Consider the following 20,784-nt stretch of genomic DNA (forward strand, 5'->3'; position numbering starts at 1 on the left):
TCAGTGATGACGCCACGAATCCTACTTCCGGGCCTAAAGTAGTCTGCGTTTAATATGGCTTTTGTGTTGTTAACATGTTTAATGTTATGTATTTTCTTCTATTTGATCTCAAAAAGCTCCTAAAACAGTCAGTGATCACTGTTGACCTCCCTCAGCTTTTATTACCGCTAATCATTTATTTAAGCTCAGTTTTTAAAACCTTAGGATGTAACTACAGCCCAGCCCATGCAGCAGTATATGCTCGTATTGTGGATGGATTATCTCAGTTGTTCTCCTGGCTGAAGTTTGGTCCTTTTACAGCATCCTGCCATGCGATTACATTTGTTCCTGACCACCGAGAACACTCACGCTAACTTTTATCGAGTGGGAAAAAAAAGTTAGCTTGTTTATATTATGCTAACATAGCTGTGTCGCTAGCGGTCACGTAGCACATCATTATATACCAGCTAGCCCAACTTCAGTAACCCTACAAACGTCACTGTTTAGTTTTCTGTCTTCATTTATGCTGGAAGTGATAACAGAGCTGTACGTTTTAATTTGTTTCCAAAACCCCGCAGTCAGGACATGCTATATTGAATTTAGATAGAAGCTAACGAGCTAACTCCCTGCTAACTTCTAACTCCGTTAAATGTCATAAATTCCGTTTTCATGGATGCCTGGATGTTAAACTCAATTGTTACACCTGGTAGAGCAGAACGCTTATCATTTTATTAAAGATGAAAGACTTTAGACAGTTTTTCAACTCTCAGTAATGCCATAGTGATCGTTTGATATATGGACGTGCAGCGGAGTTTAGGTCCAGACACGGCTAGTGATGTCAGACTTAACGACCGGATAACGCGCCTTGCTGATTTTTATTGTGCAATTTTACTTGATTTCTTTTTTTTTTTCCACAGCGCATCGTGTTCTGCGTCCTGATTGGCTGTAGCCCATTGTCCAATCTCCTCCATGCAGTGTCTCCTGTACGGTACAGAATGCGCTCAGCTTGTCAAATTTATATAAATCTTCGATCGAGCAGTGTGACTCTGAAGTGCTGTACTGTATGTTTGTAAGTCCCCCCCCTCAACAAACACAACAATGTCGATGAAATGTTTTGCACCGTTAAAGGCACTTCTGGTGGCACCAAAAAGGCAGAGGAAGATGCTACCCATCGCACAAAAAAGTTGGACTTCTGGATATGCTAAAGGAAGGTAGAAGTTACCGTATTTTTCGGACCATAAGGATAAGTCAAACTTTACTCAACTCATTCTTCTTGCTTCCTCTACTTCCGTACCATTGATTCATTAATGTTGCTCTATTCGCATGTTCTGGACCTGAAAACAGGGTTTGATCTTTGGTTTAATTCTATAATACTGGACATACTTTTCTACGAAGGGTTGAGCTTTGAGAGTGTTTAAACAAGAGAGAAAAGTATGAAAATATTCATGCCTGTCTGAGAAAAGTGTATAAAGTGTGCAGTGGGGGGTTTTACAGCCTTAAAACATCTATAAAAAAATAAAGCTGGCTACAAATTTCACCTATCGCGGGTTATTTTTAGAACGTAACTCCAATAACAGGGACCACTGTAACTCATAAAATGTTTTTGTTTCTTATGAATTAAAATCAAGCAGCAACTATATAGACTACCATATAAAAAGCAAACATGGGTCCTCGCCAATCAGATCCACGTCACATTTGTGACTCTGTCCTCCCAAAACACAGATGGTTACAAACAAAATGGTGAAGTCTTCCACAAACCACTGGTTGACATCGCAACTAGCCAATGTCCATCAATGTAGCGCACCAGTCCACAGACTGCTTTTTTTGCACACCCACATAGGTGGACAAGTTTCGGTGTGAGTTTGTTAACCCACAACCAAAGCCTGCATCATTGTAACGTGTCCTTTTTATCTCATAAATATGTTTCCAAAATTTACTATGATAATCTAATGCTTAGCACAAACAAAAGTGAGGTATCAACATAAGTAACGATTATCTTCATTTATTTTCTTGGTTAATCTTTGTTAGTTTGTAACTTGACAGAAGATGAAATATGAATGTCCCTGTCACAGCACTTCAAAAGTGTGTAAACAGTACATCAAAATTAGTTGATTTTAGTACTTTCAGGCTTTTAAATCTGAGATCAAACTGGCAAAAGTAGAGGCTGGAGTCTTTTGTGCAAAAGTTAGCAAGCAACACAGTGGCAGGTGTAACTCGCTGCCCAGGTGTTTCCTTTTGAATCAGTTCTTCACAGCAGGTGAGAGCAGTGGGCGTCCAGCCTTCATTTCATTATTTCACATCTTTTCATCTTGCATCAGTTGGAGCCAGAAGGCTGCACGAAGACCAAAGAGCTGAACATGACAGAAAAACAACTTATCTGTAAGAAGAGGAAACAAAAAGTAAAGGATTGACATCAAGCTCAGAAAACAGAAAAGAAACTAGTGATGGACTTCAAAATAAACGGTATCCTCCAAGCTTTGAAGAATAACCACAAAACAAGTGTGACAGTGATGTGGAGATTTTATAATGAAAAAGTTTGTGTTGTGCACCCAAAATTGGCCTTGAAGCAAAGTTATGAGACAGATGAGAGCATAAATGCAACCTTTGCCAAAGTCAGGGAAAAAGCCAACAGTGTGAAGAAAACCACAAAGTGCCCTTGACTCAAATCATTCCCGCTCCTCAGCGAAGCACACAGCAGCAAAAACCGTCATCCTCGACAGACTCGGATAATTCATTCTCACTGACAGAGGAACAGATGACAGCGGGGGGGGAGCAGCAGGTGTTGTTTAGAAGTGTAAAGATTATTTTGGCAGGACCTTCATCCTGCAACAAGACAGTGACACCCACCCCCCAGCCACACCGAGGTGCAACCAAAGCTTTTATCAGCCTCAGTCTTAAATAAAGTGTCCACTTCAGGCTCCAGATTTAAACCCTACTGAACATTTTCTCTGCAGCAAAGGAGAGAGAAGGTAAACATCACTAGAAGGTGTTCTAAAACTTTTCCTTCTTTTGACATACATCTGTTCACTTGCACATGTGGAAAAGCTGACTTTGACCACAAACTGGCAACAAAACATAAGATTCGACTGTCCTGAGACGGTAAAAAAATTTGTAGATGTACATTTAGGTAATTTAGGTAAATGCTTTTGATTTTGCAATATTAAAGTAAAAATAATGAGAAATGTAATTTTACTTTGAATTCAGATTTTAGGTTCATATTTCATGGTTAAATTAACCGTTTAGTTTCTGTTTACTGCAGGTCTAATTCTCACCACGACTACAAAAAACGCACTGAGTTGCTCCCGTGTGATTGGCTGATTAGATATTTGCATTAAGGAGCAGATAAGGAGGTGTACAGTGTATTTCTGCTCCTGTTCACAGACTAGATAAAGTCTGGTATGTTAAAATCATTGTTGTTTTTTTCCTAATAACCTTTTTAGTGTGTAAAGTTATTCCTTTTACCTGATGATGGACAGCCTGTTTTTTAACCACACATACTGACACTGGCAGCTCGTTACCTGCAGTATGACCCATAATTAAAAGAGAATTTTATTTGTTTTTTTACTGTGTGAATTTTCTGACGTTTAACGGTTCATCTAGCAGAGGCCACAGAAACAGAGACTGTTGTGGAGGGCTGCACCCATGAAGAAATATGAAGAGATAAAATTACTATTGAGCAGAACTGTGTTCAGCTCCACTGGAAAAACTAAATAACCAGCATTGTTATTTTATGCATTGCTAATACTAGGAACAAAAACTTAAACCCTGATCTCTGATACATGAGACCTCCGTAAAGGAAATTGCTGATAAATCTGAAACTGCACAAAAATAGCTGGATTTGGCCAAAATGATAAAAATTCAAATTGATGTTTCTTTTGTTTTTAAATTGCCAAATTGTTCAGTAAACACTCCAGATTTAACCATTAAATGGTTACTTTTTGTAATCATTTAATGGTTCAGTCTTGACAGGGTTAATGCTTTTAACATTTTTGTGTACACGCCATCGGTGAGGTCTTTGTCAGTATGGTGGCTGTAAAACTATCCATCCATCCATCTATTCGCTTCCGCTTATCCTTTTCAGGGTCGCGGGGGGCGCTGGAGCCTATCCCAGCTGTCATAGGGCGAGAGGCAGGGTACACCCTGGACAGGTCGCCAGTCTGTCGCAGGGCGGCTGTAAAACTAACAATGATTTAAACCTCTGGCTCAGAATTCATTAACAATTTCAGCTCTGTTTTTATGTCCTATTATTTACAACAAATAACATTAAAAGTCAAAATTTCCTCACCGATTAAATTTGTATTTTTTTCAAAGTCACCCAGTGGGCCGTGCTGGACCCTTTGGTGGGCCTGTCATGGTCCCTGGGCCATTTGTTTGACAACCCTGGAATAAGGAACAAGACCAAAACATTTGTTTTTGTTTTCTTTATTCCACTCAGAAAAAAAAAACAAACAAAAAAAAAAACAAAATAACATCATCCATCACTCCAATATTTATTAACTGTGTTAATTTTTTCATGTGATTCATCTGAAGTTTTCACTTTAATTTACTTAAAACTTTAGTTAAGTATTAGTTAAAGTTAAAGTAGCAGATTTACTTCACAAGTCTGGCTCATCACACATTGTTTTTCAATTTCAATTCAACAGATTTCATTATTTTTCATACACACTCAAAATATTTCAGTTACATCTTAAGGCATAAATCAATTTTTTAAAATCACAAACATATAAAATTTATATGAAATAGCTGGGAACTGTAGCTTAGAGTGAATAGTGAAATCGCATGGGACTAATTTCAGCTGTGGATTAATACACATTTGGCGCTGCTGCTACTGCCTGAACATGTCGCTCCGATATTAGAGCTCTGTGGCACAGAGAAAAAGAAATGTACAGCAAAAACCTTTTCAAGATCAAGCGGTTGTTACTGAGGATTAAACAAGCCACACGTGGCAAATGGAGATGCTTTTTGCAGCTGAGTAAATTTACAGTAATCACACATTTTATAGGCTTTTATATGATCCCTTTGCTTTTATTTCAGCGACTAGCAATGTTATTGGATTTGACAGTACTTAAAAGATCCTCGGTCAATAAATAAACACAGAAACAGGACCAGGAGTGGTTTAAAGTGGCAGACACTGGACTGTTTTAACAATATACAGTACACAAAATGAGATTTAAAAAAAAAAAAAAAAATCTAAAATACATTAGTAATAGTATTTTGATCATGTAACATGTGTATTTTTGCAATGGTTTGTTACTGAGGCCGGTATGTGGTGCAGAAAGCCAGACAAACACTGTAAATCTTTAAAAACAAATAAAAAAAACCACACACAGTACAATATTGAAACATAAATTACACAAAACCTGAAGTGTGTATTCAGGGTAAATTCATGCTTGCAGGATAATTGTAAGCGGTTCTGTGTTAGAAATGTGTAAGACCTGAATTTCTTTTCTCTACAAAATGACAAACGTGAAACTGTCCTCAGACTAAAACATCGATCTGCAGGCCTGCAGATGTTTAAACTTCCACGCCAACAAAAATTCAAGACCGTGGCAGATAACAATGGCAGCTGAAGGTGTTACAGGGAAACCGTAATTGCACACACACACACACACACACACACACACACGTTAGTCTGCTTTTTAATTTCTTTCTTTTGTGGGATCGCTTTTTAGTGAAATAAAGAGTGAACATGTAAAGAAATGTTGACAAACAAGCTTATCATTTAGGAGCTTATTTTGTCATTAATAAGAGCAAAATCGAAATCACAGCTGACAATAAGTGATAGTCATCAGAAGCTGGTTGTTGTATTTGCGCACTTAAAATCTATTTTAATTGTTACGTAAATTTAGGTACGTTTATTTCATATCATATCATCACTAACACGAGTATTCTCTTCTCCAGCCTGTCAGCATCATCTGCCTGTAACAGCAGCTGGTGAGTTTAATATGTGCTATATTTTTGCCATTTCTTTCTCATAAATTTGTTTGTTTTTGGTTACATAATTACCTGTTATTTTTCATAAACATTTTTACAGCAAATTTGCTATTTTTTCCTTGCAAACTTGTCCAGTTTTTCTCATGAATTTCTTTCTTAAAACTCTTTTAAAAAATTGTTTTTTATTGACAATTTTTTCCTTGTAATTTGACCATTTATTTATGAGAAATTAGCCATTTCTTTTCCTCATAAGTTTTTAATGCAAACCAGCCTGTTTTTTCTCACCACTTTACAAGGTTTTTTTTCCCTAATAAATTTCCTATTTTCTTCTAAAATGACCATTGACCACACCTTTTTTGATGAACCTACTAAATTTGGTTTCAAATTTATTTGATTTTTCTTTGTTTTGTTTTGTCCATTTGGTGTTGAATAAAAGTGAACTGTGCAACATAACTGCAGAAACCTCGACAGCTAAAAGCCAAAACTGAGCTGCCAAAGACAGTTCCTGCAGTTCCATAAATGGCCACATGAGGCAGTCTCATAAATGGAGACTGTCAGCATAAACTTCCATGTAAAATGCCCCAAAATACAACAAACGTATACAAAAAGAAATGTTCCATAGCTCATGCATCCCTTGTTAACAGTTGTACGTGGAGTGTGTTTTTATAGTTACAGTTATAATAATAATAATAATAATCAAATAAAAGCAGCTTCTCCCTGTAGCTCACCCCTCTCTCTTCCTTTTTCTGACTGAAATGACTTCACTTTAAATTTAAGGTGCAGAGGCTACTGGGAAACTCCCATTTTCAAAGTAAAGTACCTTCATGGCATGCGAAATGCTTCTTCTCCCTTTACTGACTTTACTACCCTGCGAACACCTGAGGGGTCAGCGGCGGCGGCAGGTTGTCGTTGTCTATGTTGTTGGCATCAATGGCAGAAACTGTGCAGGTCAGCGGATATTTTTCCAGGATGTCGTTCACCTCCCGCTGGACGCTCTCGGTCCAGGAGAGCAGGTCAGCCTGGAGGCTCTGAGCGGCCTCTATCACCTTCTCCTGCCGGCTGCTGATGGTCGACAGCTGCTCCAGATTGTGGTTGAGCTGGGCCAGGACAGGGTTGGTGGCAGCCACGCCAGCTCCTGGACCGGTGTGGGGCCACTCGCCCTCTGCGCTGCTGCATCTTGGCGAGGCTTGGCCCGACATGTAACGCTCAAACTCCTCCGGGGAAAGATTGAGAGACTGAGCGTCCAACTTCTCGATGAAGGCAGCTGCACAGCACTAAAAAATAAAAATTAATTAATTAATTAAAAAAAACAAAAAAACCAACTGAAATCATGGATGATTTTCTGACAGCACGTCAAACTGAGTCACAGAGAGCCAGATGGCCTTATGTTACAAGGGTTAGTCCAACATTTTGGGGAACAAGAGTGCCATGACGTGACAATTATGCTTCTCTAAAGAGTCACATAAACGTCTCTGCAGGCCTCATTTAAAGCCTGTTAGGATGCAGGTATAAGCACACGTGACAATTAAACCAACTCGGAAATATACTCACCGGCTACAATATCAGATACACCTGTTCAACCACTCGTTAATGCAAATATCTAATTGGCCAATCACATGGTATCGACCTGCCAAGCATCATAATAAGGACAAAACATGACATAAGAGAAACTGAACGTGGCATGGTCGTTTGCCCGAATATTTCAGTAACAGATTATCTGCTGGGATTTTCCCCACACAGCCAAAGGAAGCGGTCAGTTCTCTGGGAGAAAATGAGGAAGCCAAAGGTCAGAGGAGAATGACCAAACTCCTTTGAGCTGTTAGGAAGGCAACAATAACATAAATAACTACTCATTACAACCAAGATGTGCAGAAGAGCATCTTTAAATTTACAGCACATCACACCTTGAAGCAGATGGGCTACTGCAGCAGAAGACCACACCGGGTGTCGCTCCTATCAGCTAAGAATAGAAAACTGAGGCTACAATTCACACAGGATCACCAAAATTGGACAACAGAAGATTGGAAAAATGTTGCCTGGTCTGATGAATCTCGGTTTCTGCTGTAACACTTGGATTGTTCCTACTATGCCGTGAAGATGCAAGAATAGGATCCTAGCAAAGTATAACTAATAAAGTGGCCTTTGAGTGTGTTTGTTGTTCTGCTTAGCTTTGTGAGGAAGAGCTTGTGTGGCTCTGTCTGAAGGCCATGCGATTGCACCTATCAGTGCCTCTAAAACTGGCAGATAAGAAATAACCTTATATAATGCTTGTTTCTTTAAAAGAAAAAAAAGCAGACAGAGACGTTTAAGCCCTTCAAATCTGAAAAATGTATTTGTCTATGACATAACACTCATTAAATACTCCATACTCCCACATATATTTGGATATTATTCATTAAGGGGTTTAATTACATTTGGACAAACTGTGCCGTCAGTAAAGGGAACTAAGTGCACGAATAGCTCAGCAAAGACAATAAAGAGGCGCTCCACATTCCCAGCATTTAAGGCACATCTTGAACAGTGGTCTTATGTTATGTAAATTAGCAGGTTTGCTAGGTTTGGTGTATTGATGTGTTGGCTGCTAAATAACCACTGAAATCTTTACTCTGATTTTACAGTTATAACACAAAACTTATTTCACTTTTCATTATCTGGATTTATCAATTTTTACTGTAAAATCTCTCAGAATCCTCCAAATTTAACTTTCAGAGACTCAAGTAAAAACTACAAATAAATAATTAATCCGTTCACAATAAAATCCAACAGGAAGAAGCAGAAATTTGTCACAGTTTAGAAGCTTTGACCAAAAAATGTTCATGCATAATGTTTGCCAATTTAGCTTAAGTATACAAAAACACATTAAATCGGCTTTTCTGCCACCTGAAGCAAACACACTTCTTAGGTAAAACAACACAAATCGATTCCTTATAATGAATCCTGGAAGGAAATTACCGACACTACAACTACACGTTTTTTTCCTCTGTGCATTTTTTGTTAGTTTGGGTGTATTTACTCAATGCACTGAATTCTTTCAAGTAAAGCAGCTCAGACTCATTGCCTTTCTCGTGCATGATGTCATTGTGCTCTCATGAACAATCACCCCTCAAAATCTGTTGGTGAGGCAGGAGAAACACTATTACAGACATGTTAAACTACCCTCATTGGACCCCAGGTCATCAGCTCGAACAGGCTTTGAAGTAGGACAAGAAGAAAGAAAAACAGACCAGGTTGGTGAAGTAGTATCCATCCTCTCCGGTCATCAGCCTGCTGGGGTTGCAGAATCGGGTGACGTACTGGATGTTGGACTGAAGTCGTGGAGGATTAGCCTTCAACACGATGTAAATGAGCGCGGGGAGAAAGTCGTCGGCGGACGCCGGCTCGTTCTTGGTGATCCTAATAGCGCTGAAGATGTGTTTACTGCAGTGTGTGATGCAGGCCAGTTTGTCCCGAGGAACCCTCTTCGAATCCATCTCAATGATATCTGGAACAGACCAAGATTCGCTCATGAAGGCTGAAACAAAGAGCTAACCAGGTCACACGTTTATTAAGTAAAACTTATTTGTTCTGCTCTGGAGGTAAAATATATATAAGGATGATTTACAAATGACTTATTTCCATCCTGGCACTTAAAGAACATTATATATTCACAGCAGAGCGTCTGTCTTCACCATCTGCAGCACCAGACGTCGCACGGCGCTGCCAGATCAAATCCATTAGCAAGTTAAGCTCATTTCTACACATGAAGGATGGATGGAGCGACTGTTTGAAAGCCATACAGCTCAGTTTTAAAGACTACAAAGACAAGAAAAACCTCTTCAAAGGCAGACAAAAGGCTGCTTATTTCTCAAAGGAGAACATAGAACAAAGAGCAGATATTCACTCTTTTTCCACAATATTAAGAACACCTGCCTGAAACAGCCTATGTCCCCTCTGGGCTACAAAAACCATCAGGAGGTGTCCTGTGGCTCATATCCGTTGGGATAGGACCCTGTAGATAGGCAGTGGCTGATAGGCTTAACTTAACTGTGTGAAACTGTCTCTGTTCTTTGGATTATTGAACTTTAGTAAATGATTAAACTTCAGATAAAAACTCACTAGGTTTACAAGAACAGCCAATCAACTGCAATGCACACAGCATTATTGCCTCAGGCCCAAGATGGAAAGGTTGCCAGCGTCATTAAAGGGGGCAAGTTTCACTGACCCCATCGCCCTTCTAGATGTGTGTGGATGCACTGAGCGGGACAGAATGTTGTTTATTTGGAGTTTAAACAACAGAAATGGTTAAAATGTTCAATAAACTATATTTTCTGACATAATTTTGTAATATAATGTATACTTTATTTATCCCTGTATAGAAATTACTCTCTGCATTTAACCCATTCACTCTAGCGAAGCAGTGGGCAGCCAATCCAGCACCGAGGGAGCAGTGTGTAGGGACGGTACCTTGCTCAGGGGTACCTCAGGATAGCCATTCAGTGGATTTTAACCCCCGACCTTCTATCCCTGCCCCTAATTTTGATAAATATTTGCAGACATTGATGTAAAGATGTGCACAGTCAGGATTTCTCAGTCTGCACCTTTTCCCATGCTGCATCACCTACAATTTTAATAAAAGACTCATAAATGGAGTAAATGAGTCAAACTAAATTTAAGTGAGTCTAAGCAGTGAAGGTGAACCCTCATGGACTGCTGGCACATCTGTGTGTGAAGTTATAGACATGTTATAAAAAGGCATAATTCACAGAGGTCAAAGCCATGTTTTGTAGGTGGCTGTAAATATGGTTTTTAATGCTGTTAACTTTTAAGATTTTAACATGGGAGTCTATGAGGACAGAGCCACTTTTGGAGCCAGCCTCAAGTGGCCATCAGAAGAACTGCAGTTTTTAGTTTGGGGTTCTAATTCACATTTTCAATCACTTTCAGTAGCAGGGTTTCAGACCGCCAAGGCCTTTGGCTTTGACTGCAACGGATCCCTACAGGAGAGATGGCCCATATTCAGGTGGATTTATACATTTCGCTTCTGGAGATGGATGGATTGCAATTCTGGGAGCTTGGAAGCTCTTCATTGTGTTTCTCGAGCTGTTCCTCAATATTTTTCTGCTGAAATGGCGGGGTCTATTATCATTCTGGGGTAGGCCACTGTCTTTAAAGGGTTGGGGGTCATTTCTAGGTTTCCAACAGCATGTACCAGGCGGGTGACAGATGTCCACTTGACTTCCAGCACCCAGTGACTCTGTGGTTTGTAACCATTTTCTGTACAATTTTACTTGGACTTTTAACTCCCCGAAACTGTTTTAATGAGGACACATTGTGTGTGGCAGAAACAAGTGAGGACAGCAGTGATACTCATGACCAATCATTTATCTGATGGAGTAAAACATTCACTCTTTTTTAACTCAGATTTTGGTCTCTGTGAAGTTCACGACAAAACTGCAAAACGACAGCACCGCTAGGATCAAGCGCAATCAAACAGCGCGTCTGACCGCTCGCTGACCTGTTATCGCTTTCACCACATTCTCAGAGACTTCCGGGATTTCTTCATCCATGGACACACAGAGCATCTGGATGGTCACCCAGTGCAAAGCCCTGCAACACAGAGAATCAGAATCAGAGACAAAAAAAAAGGCATACAAACATTGTGTTCATTCACGTAAGCCTGACACTCTTATTTTTTGTATTTTGTGTGTCTGCATATGATGTAACCATACACATTTGTTACAGTCACTTCGCTCCAGGGTGACAAACACATCAGACACGTGCAGTCAGCAGCTGCCACTGTGCTTCCAAATGTAAGAAAAACACAGCTAAAAATGGCTATTGTGTAATCAACTGCACAGACTCAGAAAGCATTCAGACTGAAGTTTTCACAGGCGGATGAAGATTAAAGGCGAGCGCTGTGCACTGAGGCTTTCTATTCACCAGGCACACACACAGCTTACACATAAAAACCCCATGTTTGCACAAAATCTAATGCCAAAGCCAGGAAAATCCACAAAAATGACAATGTGACATAAAATATTATATTCTAAAAACACCAGGCTGTGCTGAGTTGTTCAGTCCAGGAAGAACCACCTTATCCTGTTCTGTGTGGCCAAGTCCTTCCTCTCGTCATCAGTGGTTTCTGGACAGAAAACGCTCTTGTACAGACGAGTCATGATGTACTTTTCCACTTGGTCCATCACCTGCTCCACAGACTCAGAGGAGCCTGGTGAACAAAGGCACATTAGAGCATATAAAATACTGCTTGTGCTGCCATCTAGTGGCTTCTCAGACTGTTTGCATTGAGAATGTCTTAATGATTGTTATAAATACTTGAGGTAAAGTTGCAACTTCTGCAATCCTACCTTTAAAGTGAGTCATCAGGCGGTCGGCCAAATTCTGGTAGAAATCTTGAACGCACTCTGACAGCTCATCGGCACCCAGGTCCTGTTGACAAAAGACCTTAGAAGGTTCTTCGCGTGGAAAGTCATGGAAACATTCAAAAGTAAACGACTGGTGTCATTGAGTCAATGAGCGTCAGAGTACGTCGCACCTTCTTGCTTGACATGTTCACGAGAAAGACTCGGCACTGCTTGTGGATCTCCCGGCCGGGCTTCTGGAGGTTTTTCAGGAAGTCCACAAAGTCTTTGGACACTTGGTCCGTATCGAAGCTTGCGTGGCGGCTGATGGACGGACTGGTTTTACCTTCTTGGGTTTCTAGTTAGGAAAAAAAAAAAAAATCACGTTTAAAATAAAAAAAATAATTCTCCCCCCAATAGGTGTATATGTGTAGGTACTTCAGATAAACATGTATTACTTACTCTCATCATAGGACACATAACTCCCTACGCAGCTGTCATGCCACTAAATAATTGCAAGAATTACCTCTTCAGAGCAAAATCTTTAAATTTCACAGCAAAACACCAAAAAATGTTTTTGTCATTTGTCACAAGTTATTATAAATGCTGTGCAACATCAAGTGTGGATGAAGGAGTGCCCCCCCCTTACACCATCAGAGGAACTCAGGACACTTGTAATGTCCATTCACTGAACACTGTATTAAGTACAACTTAACTTAAAGAGATTAGACTGTGAATGGATGGAAGTAATTGGCAACAATACTCAGCTAGGCTGTGGGCTTTAGATGATGCACAGTTGGTACTAAGGAGCCCAAATGTGTGCCAAGAACATATCCCGGACACCGGACACACCCTGAACCACTGATACAGGGCTGGGTGGTTCATGCTTTCATGTTGTTTACACTAAATTCTGACCTTACCACATGCCACAGCAGAAATCAAGACTCACAGACCAGATAACATTTTTCCAATCTACTATTTTTTTTAAAAATTTTGGTTAACCTATGTGATTTGTAGCCTCAGCTTCCTGCTCTTAGCTGAGAGAAATGGCAGTCAGGGTGGTCTTCTGCTGCTGCTGCCTATCTGCTTCAAGGCTCCACATGCTGTGAGCTCAGAGATCCTCTTCTACAATAACTATTTGAGTGACTGTTGCCTTCTTATCAGCTCAAAGCACTCTGGCCATTCTCCTCTGACTTCCTGCAAGATTTTCTCCTTTTCAAACTATATTTGTTAAACCCTAGAGATGCTTCCAGCAGATCAGCAGGGTCTGAAATACTGGCTCATCTAGTACCAACAACCATCCCACGTTTAAAATCTTTTAAATCACCTTTCTTCATCCTTCTGATGCCTGGTTTGAACTTCAGTTGTTGTTATCCTCTGACCAACAACTGCATGATACCCCTAGAACAACAACATCTGTTTCTACCTTAAGATTTAAAAACAAAGGAAAGCTATAAACATTTAAATATTACTTTCAGGTTCTTTTAACTGAATGGACTGAGAAAAACAGCAATTCTCCTCAGCTTTGGCAGCCAAAGCAAACTAAGCTTTATGCAAACTAAGCCATTTTTTAATGTGGCAAGCAGCTGGGTGCTCTGATGACAGGGGAAGAATATAGATGTTGTTCTTAGGACAGAAACCACTTTCTAAAGTCAGCATGTGCTTCCCGAAGTCTTCATTTTTCTTGGGACCTCCAGCTGTATATTAAACCACCACTGATGACTTATCATCAGTAACCATCCTCATTTGAAGAGCTGTTATCACCACAACCTTCCACCGTAATTTCTTTTTACAACCTCCTGCAGTTGCTTATTATTGGCATGGACGTGGTAAGACACTAACACCAATATACACCTAATCCCAACCCCTGACTATTTCAGGCTAAAGCATGCAGCTGCGAGTTGATCAACAAAACACTCACAAAGCACCCCAAGTGCACACACATTGATGTTAATGAATGTGATACCTTTTTTAGAAGCAGTTCGTGACGAAGGGCTGAAGAACTTCTTGACGGTGGTCACTTTCCGAGTCTTTTCATTGGTTTTCTTCTCCTCAAACTTGGAGAAGGGACCCAGCGAGGCATGTCCGGGCTGCGGGGGCGTTGTGGACTGAGTCTGCACACCGTGACTGCTGGCATACGCTGCCTCCTCCTCTCGTTGCAGCCTGGAACCAAGCAAAGTTGATTAGAGGGGAAACAATAAGCTTGCAATGAGCATGTCTGTTTCTTTTCAAATGAATGCACCTGGTGATTTATAAAGTGGTTCATTCATTAATGGAGCTTTTTAGCACAATGTTCTGTGTTTCTGCTTTTAGCCTCTCTCACACTTTGCTTTCCTCTGGAGACGTTTGAGGACTGCTAAAGGTCTTACTTTTCTGCCAGTGCCCAGTCATCCTGGATCTGTTTCTGCCGTACCCGCTGGTACTCCTCCCTCCAGCACTTTGAGCACAGGCCCTGCCAGGCTGCGTTGCCATAGTAACCGCATCCTTTTTTGCACAGCAGGTCTGATTGGTCCACGTGTATCCCCCGTCGCTCCGTCCGCTGACTCATAATGCTGGACGACACGGGATGAAAAATTCATCATCTGATTTATTAGTGTGTTTGTATGCGCTGCTGGTCAGACCCATCTCCCCGCTGCTGCCTGCTTATGCAGCTCAGATTATTAAACAGTTTACACACACAGTTAAGGCAGGAATAACATGCCAGTCCAGCAGCGCTACACTAATAAAACTCTGCAATAAAAATGGAACGCTCTAATTATCGAGTTCTTCCGTAACACTCAGACACAGACTAAAATAAAAACAGTCTTAATACAGACTCTTCGTAACTCAGTTTCACTTTGTCTTTCTCCTCTCCTTACTTCCCAGCATCCATGATTTCTTCCACCTTTTCCTGTATCTCAGTCCATCACAGGAAAGTTGAGAGAAATCAAAGGATGAAAAGTTATTTTAGCACCCTCTGGTGAATTTTTGATAATTTACAGTTTCTATTTTTACCCATATATAATAACTTCTAAGCATTATTTTTAATTTTCTGTTTGATTAGTATTTGCTTATGCAATTAACCATAGACTGTATATAAAAGATGGACCTGAACCCTATGGCAGAGTGCCTTAAACCTGCAGCTCTTCTAACAGCCAGCATGACCTGCAATCTGTGTCTCAAACTCATCTATCTAACAGTATTATTATTCATGATACAGAGAATAAAAGCCTTGACTTGGATGAATGCTAATTATTTTTTCACTGCAGTGTGGTTTCAGAACGTGCTTTGAAAAGATTTTCTATAACCGAGACTTTAAGTGGGGATTAGCTACTCAAGAGGTGTGACTAAAGGGACACACACCACATTTACCACTGTAACAACTTCCATGATGGATCTGAGTGACTATCAATGTGTCAAATGTCAGCATGTACACATTTCTGCTTGTTGTTTAGATAGTCAATGTACATTCGCACTAAGCAGCAGGCAACCATAATGGGGTTGGCGTTGGTGCCTGAGTTTGTATAGTAAAACAGAAGTTCAGAATGTATCAGGATAATTAAAGTAAATATTCTGCATGTCACCTTGATGGGAATCAGTCTAAAATTGAGTTTCACTTTTAGGACCTGCGATCCTGACAGCAGATAAACCCTAACCTGCCTTTAATTCATGGCATTGTTCAAAAGAAACTGTGGTCTGTGACGCTGTAGAACACAAAGCCAGTTTCACTTGTTTATTACCTCTAACTATGATCTAAGAGTTACCTGCTCCCCAGTATGAAGATTTGCATGTCCTATTCATAGTTTTACAGCTCCAAGAGCAGCAGGTGAAAAACAAACATAAAGTCAGCATCTAATGCAGCGAAAGAATAGAGAATTATAAAGAACAAAATGCGAGAATACACAAGGAGGAAAGCCAGCAATCACTAGAAATACAAAAAGCTACACAGACGACACAACAAAGGAAAACTGAGAATAAAACTGAAATAAGATTAACTTGACATGAACGAAGAAAGAGGAAGGCAGGGGAACGCCTAAAGTCAAAAGACAAACAGACGAGAGAAGGAGGAAGTGAATGAAAACACAAAATGGGAACTAGCTGAATACGACCCTCAGTCACAGGTAACTAAAGCTAACAGAGTCTAAACAGATGTAAGAATACAGCGTAGCTCAAACCATAAACAGCCCAAAGAGCAGATCAGAAAATAAAATATCAATATGCTTTTTGTGATATTATTGTTTGGTGGTGTGCCGTGTGTATTTTCTAATGTGAAATATGTTCTGTGGCTCCAAAAGGTTGGGAAACACTGACCTAAAGCATAGATATACAGACGACCCACTCCAAAGGTGAACCTAAAATGCAAGGCTCTAATGACAGGTTCTCAGAATCAGTAAGAATCATGAGCTCCCAAAATGCAGGGAACACGACACTGCAGGCAAAAGATGGCTGCAAATGACAATATGCAGCAAAGTGGAAAAACACTCATCAAAGCAGGCTGTTTTGTTTGCTATGTAGGAATCTATTGTAGTGGAATATCTATTCATTCTTTTTTTTTTTTTTAAACCAACTGCCTACTACTAAACTAGGCGGTGCTCACGCAAGGCAATCACACTTTTAAGGTTGTAGCACATAAACTTTGGAACAGCCTTTCTCAGCCTATCAGGTTCTATCAGGAATCTTAAACTTGCTAAAAATTCGTCTTCATAGGTTAGCTTTTCTTCATTACTGTCAGTTAAGTCAAATGGCACAGCAGGCCAAATAGCACTAAGTGGAAGTGGAATTTAATAATTTAACCAGTTTTATTACATCTGATTGAATTACATCAGTCTGAAAACATGAGAATGAGAATATTGCACATATTACAGCAATTTTATTTGTTTCAGTTCTCACTTTGTTCAATTTAACTTCATAATTATTCTATAAATGTTGCATGAACAGCAGTAATAAATGATAATGGGATCGCTGTGTTTCCTGAATTATTTCTGCATAAGAAATAATTCTTTGGGTTTTTTTTCGTTTAGCAAATGATGCAAATACAGAAACTACTACAAACTAAATTAAAACTAAAGTGAAACACGTGAACTCACACAGAAGCTAGCTGAAACTAAGAAGATGTAAAAGCAAAGATTTTAATAATAAAAATTAAAACTAATGAAAAATGCAGTGTTCGAGGCCTCTGAGCAAGCATTCAAATACATCAGAATTACTGTTACCTATGATGTCATGTACTCAATTATCTATATTAGTCTAAGCATCCACTGGATTATTGTGGGTGGTGATGTTTTCCTCCAGTTCACAGTTATCCTATAGCGCTCTGAGGAAGTACAAACACCATAGTAACAACTGCCAATATCCCCGGATTATTGGACAGGCCCAGAAGACATGATCCCCAATGAACCTGCAGCTCCTCCAATCTTTATCTGATGCTGAGACCTGAGAGTCTCTAAAAACTCTAATTTATTCTTCCAATCAAAATTTTTCCCATAGATTACTACTAATACCTTTGTGACAATTCATACACATGTCCTCAGTGGACACACTTAATCCAAGCTCGGGGTCTAAGGAGCTGGAAAGAAAAGCGTCTGGACTTCTCTAAGTTGCTTGAAGACGTTTCACCTCTCATCCAAGAAGCTTCTTCAGTTCTAGGGTCAAATGGTGGAGAGTCCCAGATTAAAGCCCTATGCGAGTGTCCCCCCAAGACAGACATGGGCCCCCTGTTGATCCTCTACTGAATCACAGGAGCCCAGGTGTGAAAATGGGTGTAGGTCACAGTCAGCTAAGGTTTCAGGTGAACCCGCTGTGAAACCTCGCCCCACCCTATCATTAATCCAAGCTCCCACTTTTCTTTTATATTGAGGCTGTTTTCTATTTATAGCACATCACACATGAAAGTGTCCCAAGTCCCAAGTTGAAAGTGTGTGTGTGTACACACAAATTAATAAATCATATTGACCTACTAATAAGAATGAGTACTTTAACTCTTTAAGTATATTTTGATGCTAAGACTGATTAGCAGGGTGTGACTTTTACTGGACTTTTTATTGCACGATCTGATATCGTGGTATTGGTGTTGTTCCCAGATCAACATAGTAAATGTTGTTCCAGGATCAACATTGCAAGTGACCAATCAGAATGTTGTGACGTCATACTTTTGCGACTTCAGGAAAAACCGCCATAAAACAAAAAACTGTACTTAAGCTGCGAGAAACCGCCTCTGTCCGCTGATCAACGGACCCTGACCCTAACCCTTTAATAAACGCTAAGCAGAATTGATATTGTCCTTGCAACACTGGAATTTCATAAATGCACAAATGGCTTGGCGCGCCAAAGAATAACGTCACAACAATGAGATTAGTCACTTGCAATATTGATCTTGGAACAACATTTACTATGTTGTTCCAGGATCAACACCAACGCGACGATATCAGATCATCCACTTCTTATTCAAGACAAAACAATGTTTAAACTCTTCTGCAGGACACAGGGCTGCAGCGGTTTCCACATCTGGTTTTCTCCTGATCAAGCATTTTGATTTGCTGTGGGCCCCCCACTGCCGTGATCCTGGGCGCTGCCCTGTCCATTACAACCATAAGAGGGCCATGAACGCTCTTGCAACTCCCGACACCCCCCAGCTGCTTCTTTGTTCCAGCTTCCAAAAGACGGTTTGTTAAACCGTTATTGCGTTCCAGCTACAGCTTCAGGGCAGATTTAAAGCTCCCGAGCAGTTCAAACAGTGAAGAATGACCCGCCTTATGAAAATGTTTCGCTACCCTGTATTTTTGTATCACCCAAATCTCTCACGGGTGGTCGATTTAGCTAAGATCAGACCGTCGCAAATACACACAAAACAAGTTTCAGCCCTCCTTCAAGTCCTTAAAGCTTTCAATCAGGTTTCCCTTTCAATTTTTCTGGAGTCTGGAGGTCATCGAGCAGCCAGTCCAGCTGTGTTTTAACGGCCGTCGCAGGAAAATAAGGCAGCTAAATAAAAATATTACTTGTTTTGTTACTTTTTGAACACGCCGTGTGCCCGCTGTGCCGATCAGGTACTCACCTGTTTGTGATTTCACCGTCCAGGAGCTGGAAACAGACCTCCGCCTCCGATGCGTTTGTGCCCGGTATGCTGACCAGACCGTGAGGGTCCGGACGACTACGTCATCACGCAGACAACACGGAAGTCCGGCAGCTACGCGATATCTCATTTTAACTACCCAGAGCGGAAGTAGAAACGTACAAGACTCTCCTAACCAAGGATTGTGGTTAGAGTGCCTTCGGTTTCAGATGGAGGAGTTATTTTAAAGGATGGGTTATTGTTGTCATATTGATGAACAGGCTGAGATCATACACAATATGCAGTTTCGACTTTCTCACTTTTCGCGCACCCATTGACTCTCTCGTCCTTACATGTTCATTGTAATTTACACCTCCCAGAAGAAAGGCGCAAAACCTTCACATAAAGTGTTCTTGTAAGTTAACAACAGATCTGAAACTAAACATTTTGAAGTTGGCAGACCCCTGGGGTGCACGTCTGAAACCTGGAAGAAAGCTTCTTCTCTCGAAAAAGTACATCATAACATCTGAGCAAACAGCACGACTTCTTGGACGTCGTGGGGTTTCTTGGCCAAACAAGTGAAGATGTTTGGCCATAATGTACAGCACCATATTTGGAGAAAACCACAGCATTTCAATGCAAAGCTCTTATACTGTTCCTCTGTTATCTCACTTCCCATTTTATTTTGGTATGGGAAGTGAGATAACAGACGATCTCTCTTCCACTTTGTCCTCAATTTTATTTCTAATGTCTCATTGTCTTTGATTAGTTTCACCTGTTCGTTGTTCTCCAGCTGTGCTTCATCTTCCGGATTAACCTTAAGTGTTTTCTGTGATTATTAATAGCCCTTAATTCCCCCTTGCCAGTGTCTTAATTTACCCTGCTTGTTGTTCTTGTGTGTCCCTACTCAACAGTCATGCTTTTGCCCTGGAGAAGTGTATTTGGGACTTTTACCTTTGATCTTTAATAAAGGTTTGTTTTTTTGTTTATCTTGTTTACTTTTGAGTCCTGCATTTGGGTTCTGGACTGCACAGAGTACCATAAAAACTTTAAACTCAAGACTTTGAATATTATAAACGGAAAGACTGAAGAGAAATTTAATGTACGGACTGTATAGAGAAAGTATGCTGTTCATTCTGTATATGAAAAATATAAACAGAAGGAGGAGCTTAAACAAATGGGCAAGAGTCTGATGTCACTTTCCTAGGCCCAGCCAAGAAGTGCTGTTAGCTAAATATTAGGACTTGGTGGTCTTTGGTATGGTCTTTTATTTGAGCCTCAGACTTTGCCGAAGGGCAGCACAGTAAATTCATCCCAGTGAACCTTGTTTATTGACATCGAGGTTAATGATCAGTGTTTGTGTCTAAATGTCGATCTAATTACAAAAGAGCTCAGATTTTGATTACGTTCATTTATTGACCTTTAAATAAACCTGGCACTTCTGACTTCTGGAAGGCTAGATTTAAGTTTATCAAAGCTCTCAGGCATTTTATCATTTTCAGCACT

The 20,784-nt window shown here is 40.2% G+C and overlaps 1 protein-coding gene across 1 annotated transcript; it reads right to left on the minus strand.

The window, feature by feature from the left end:
- Positions 1–4,649: 4,649 nt before the first annotated feature.
- On the minus strand, positions 4,650–19,430 carry rabgef1 (RAB guanine nucleotide exchange factor (GEF) 1). The gene is made up of 10 exons (XM_013914721.1): positions 19,282–19,430; positions 14,621–14,803; positions 14,218–14,414; positions 12,446–12,609; positions 12,258–12,339; positions 11,986–12,118; positions 11,408–11,499; positions 9,138–9,394; positions 6,777–7,187; positions 4,650–6,727 (listed from the first exon to the last, which is right to left on the minus strand). The coding sequence occupies exons 2-9, from the start codon at positions 14,797–14,799 to the stop codon at positions 6,777–6,779; spliced, it is 1,515 nt and encodes a 504-aa protein (XP_013770175.1). The 5' UTR covers positions 14,800–14,803; positions 19,282–19,430; the 3' UTR covers positions 4,650–6,727.
- Positions 19,431–20,784: the final 1,354 nt, after the last annotated feature.

The sequence above is a fragment of the Pundamilia nyererei genome, unplaced genomic scaffold (genome assembly GCF_000239375.1).
Source record: "Pundamilia nyererei isolate P.nyererei 1_Seehausen unplaced genomic scaffold, PunNye1.0 scaffold00219, whole genome shotgun sequence".
NCBI lineage: Eukaryota > Metazoa > Chordata > Actinopteri > Cichliformes > Cichlidae > Pundamilia > Pundamilia nyererei.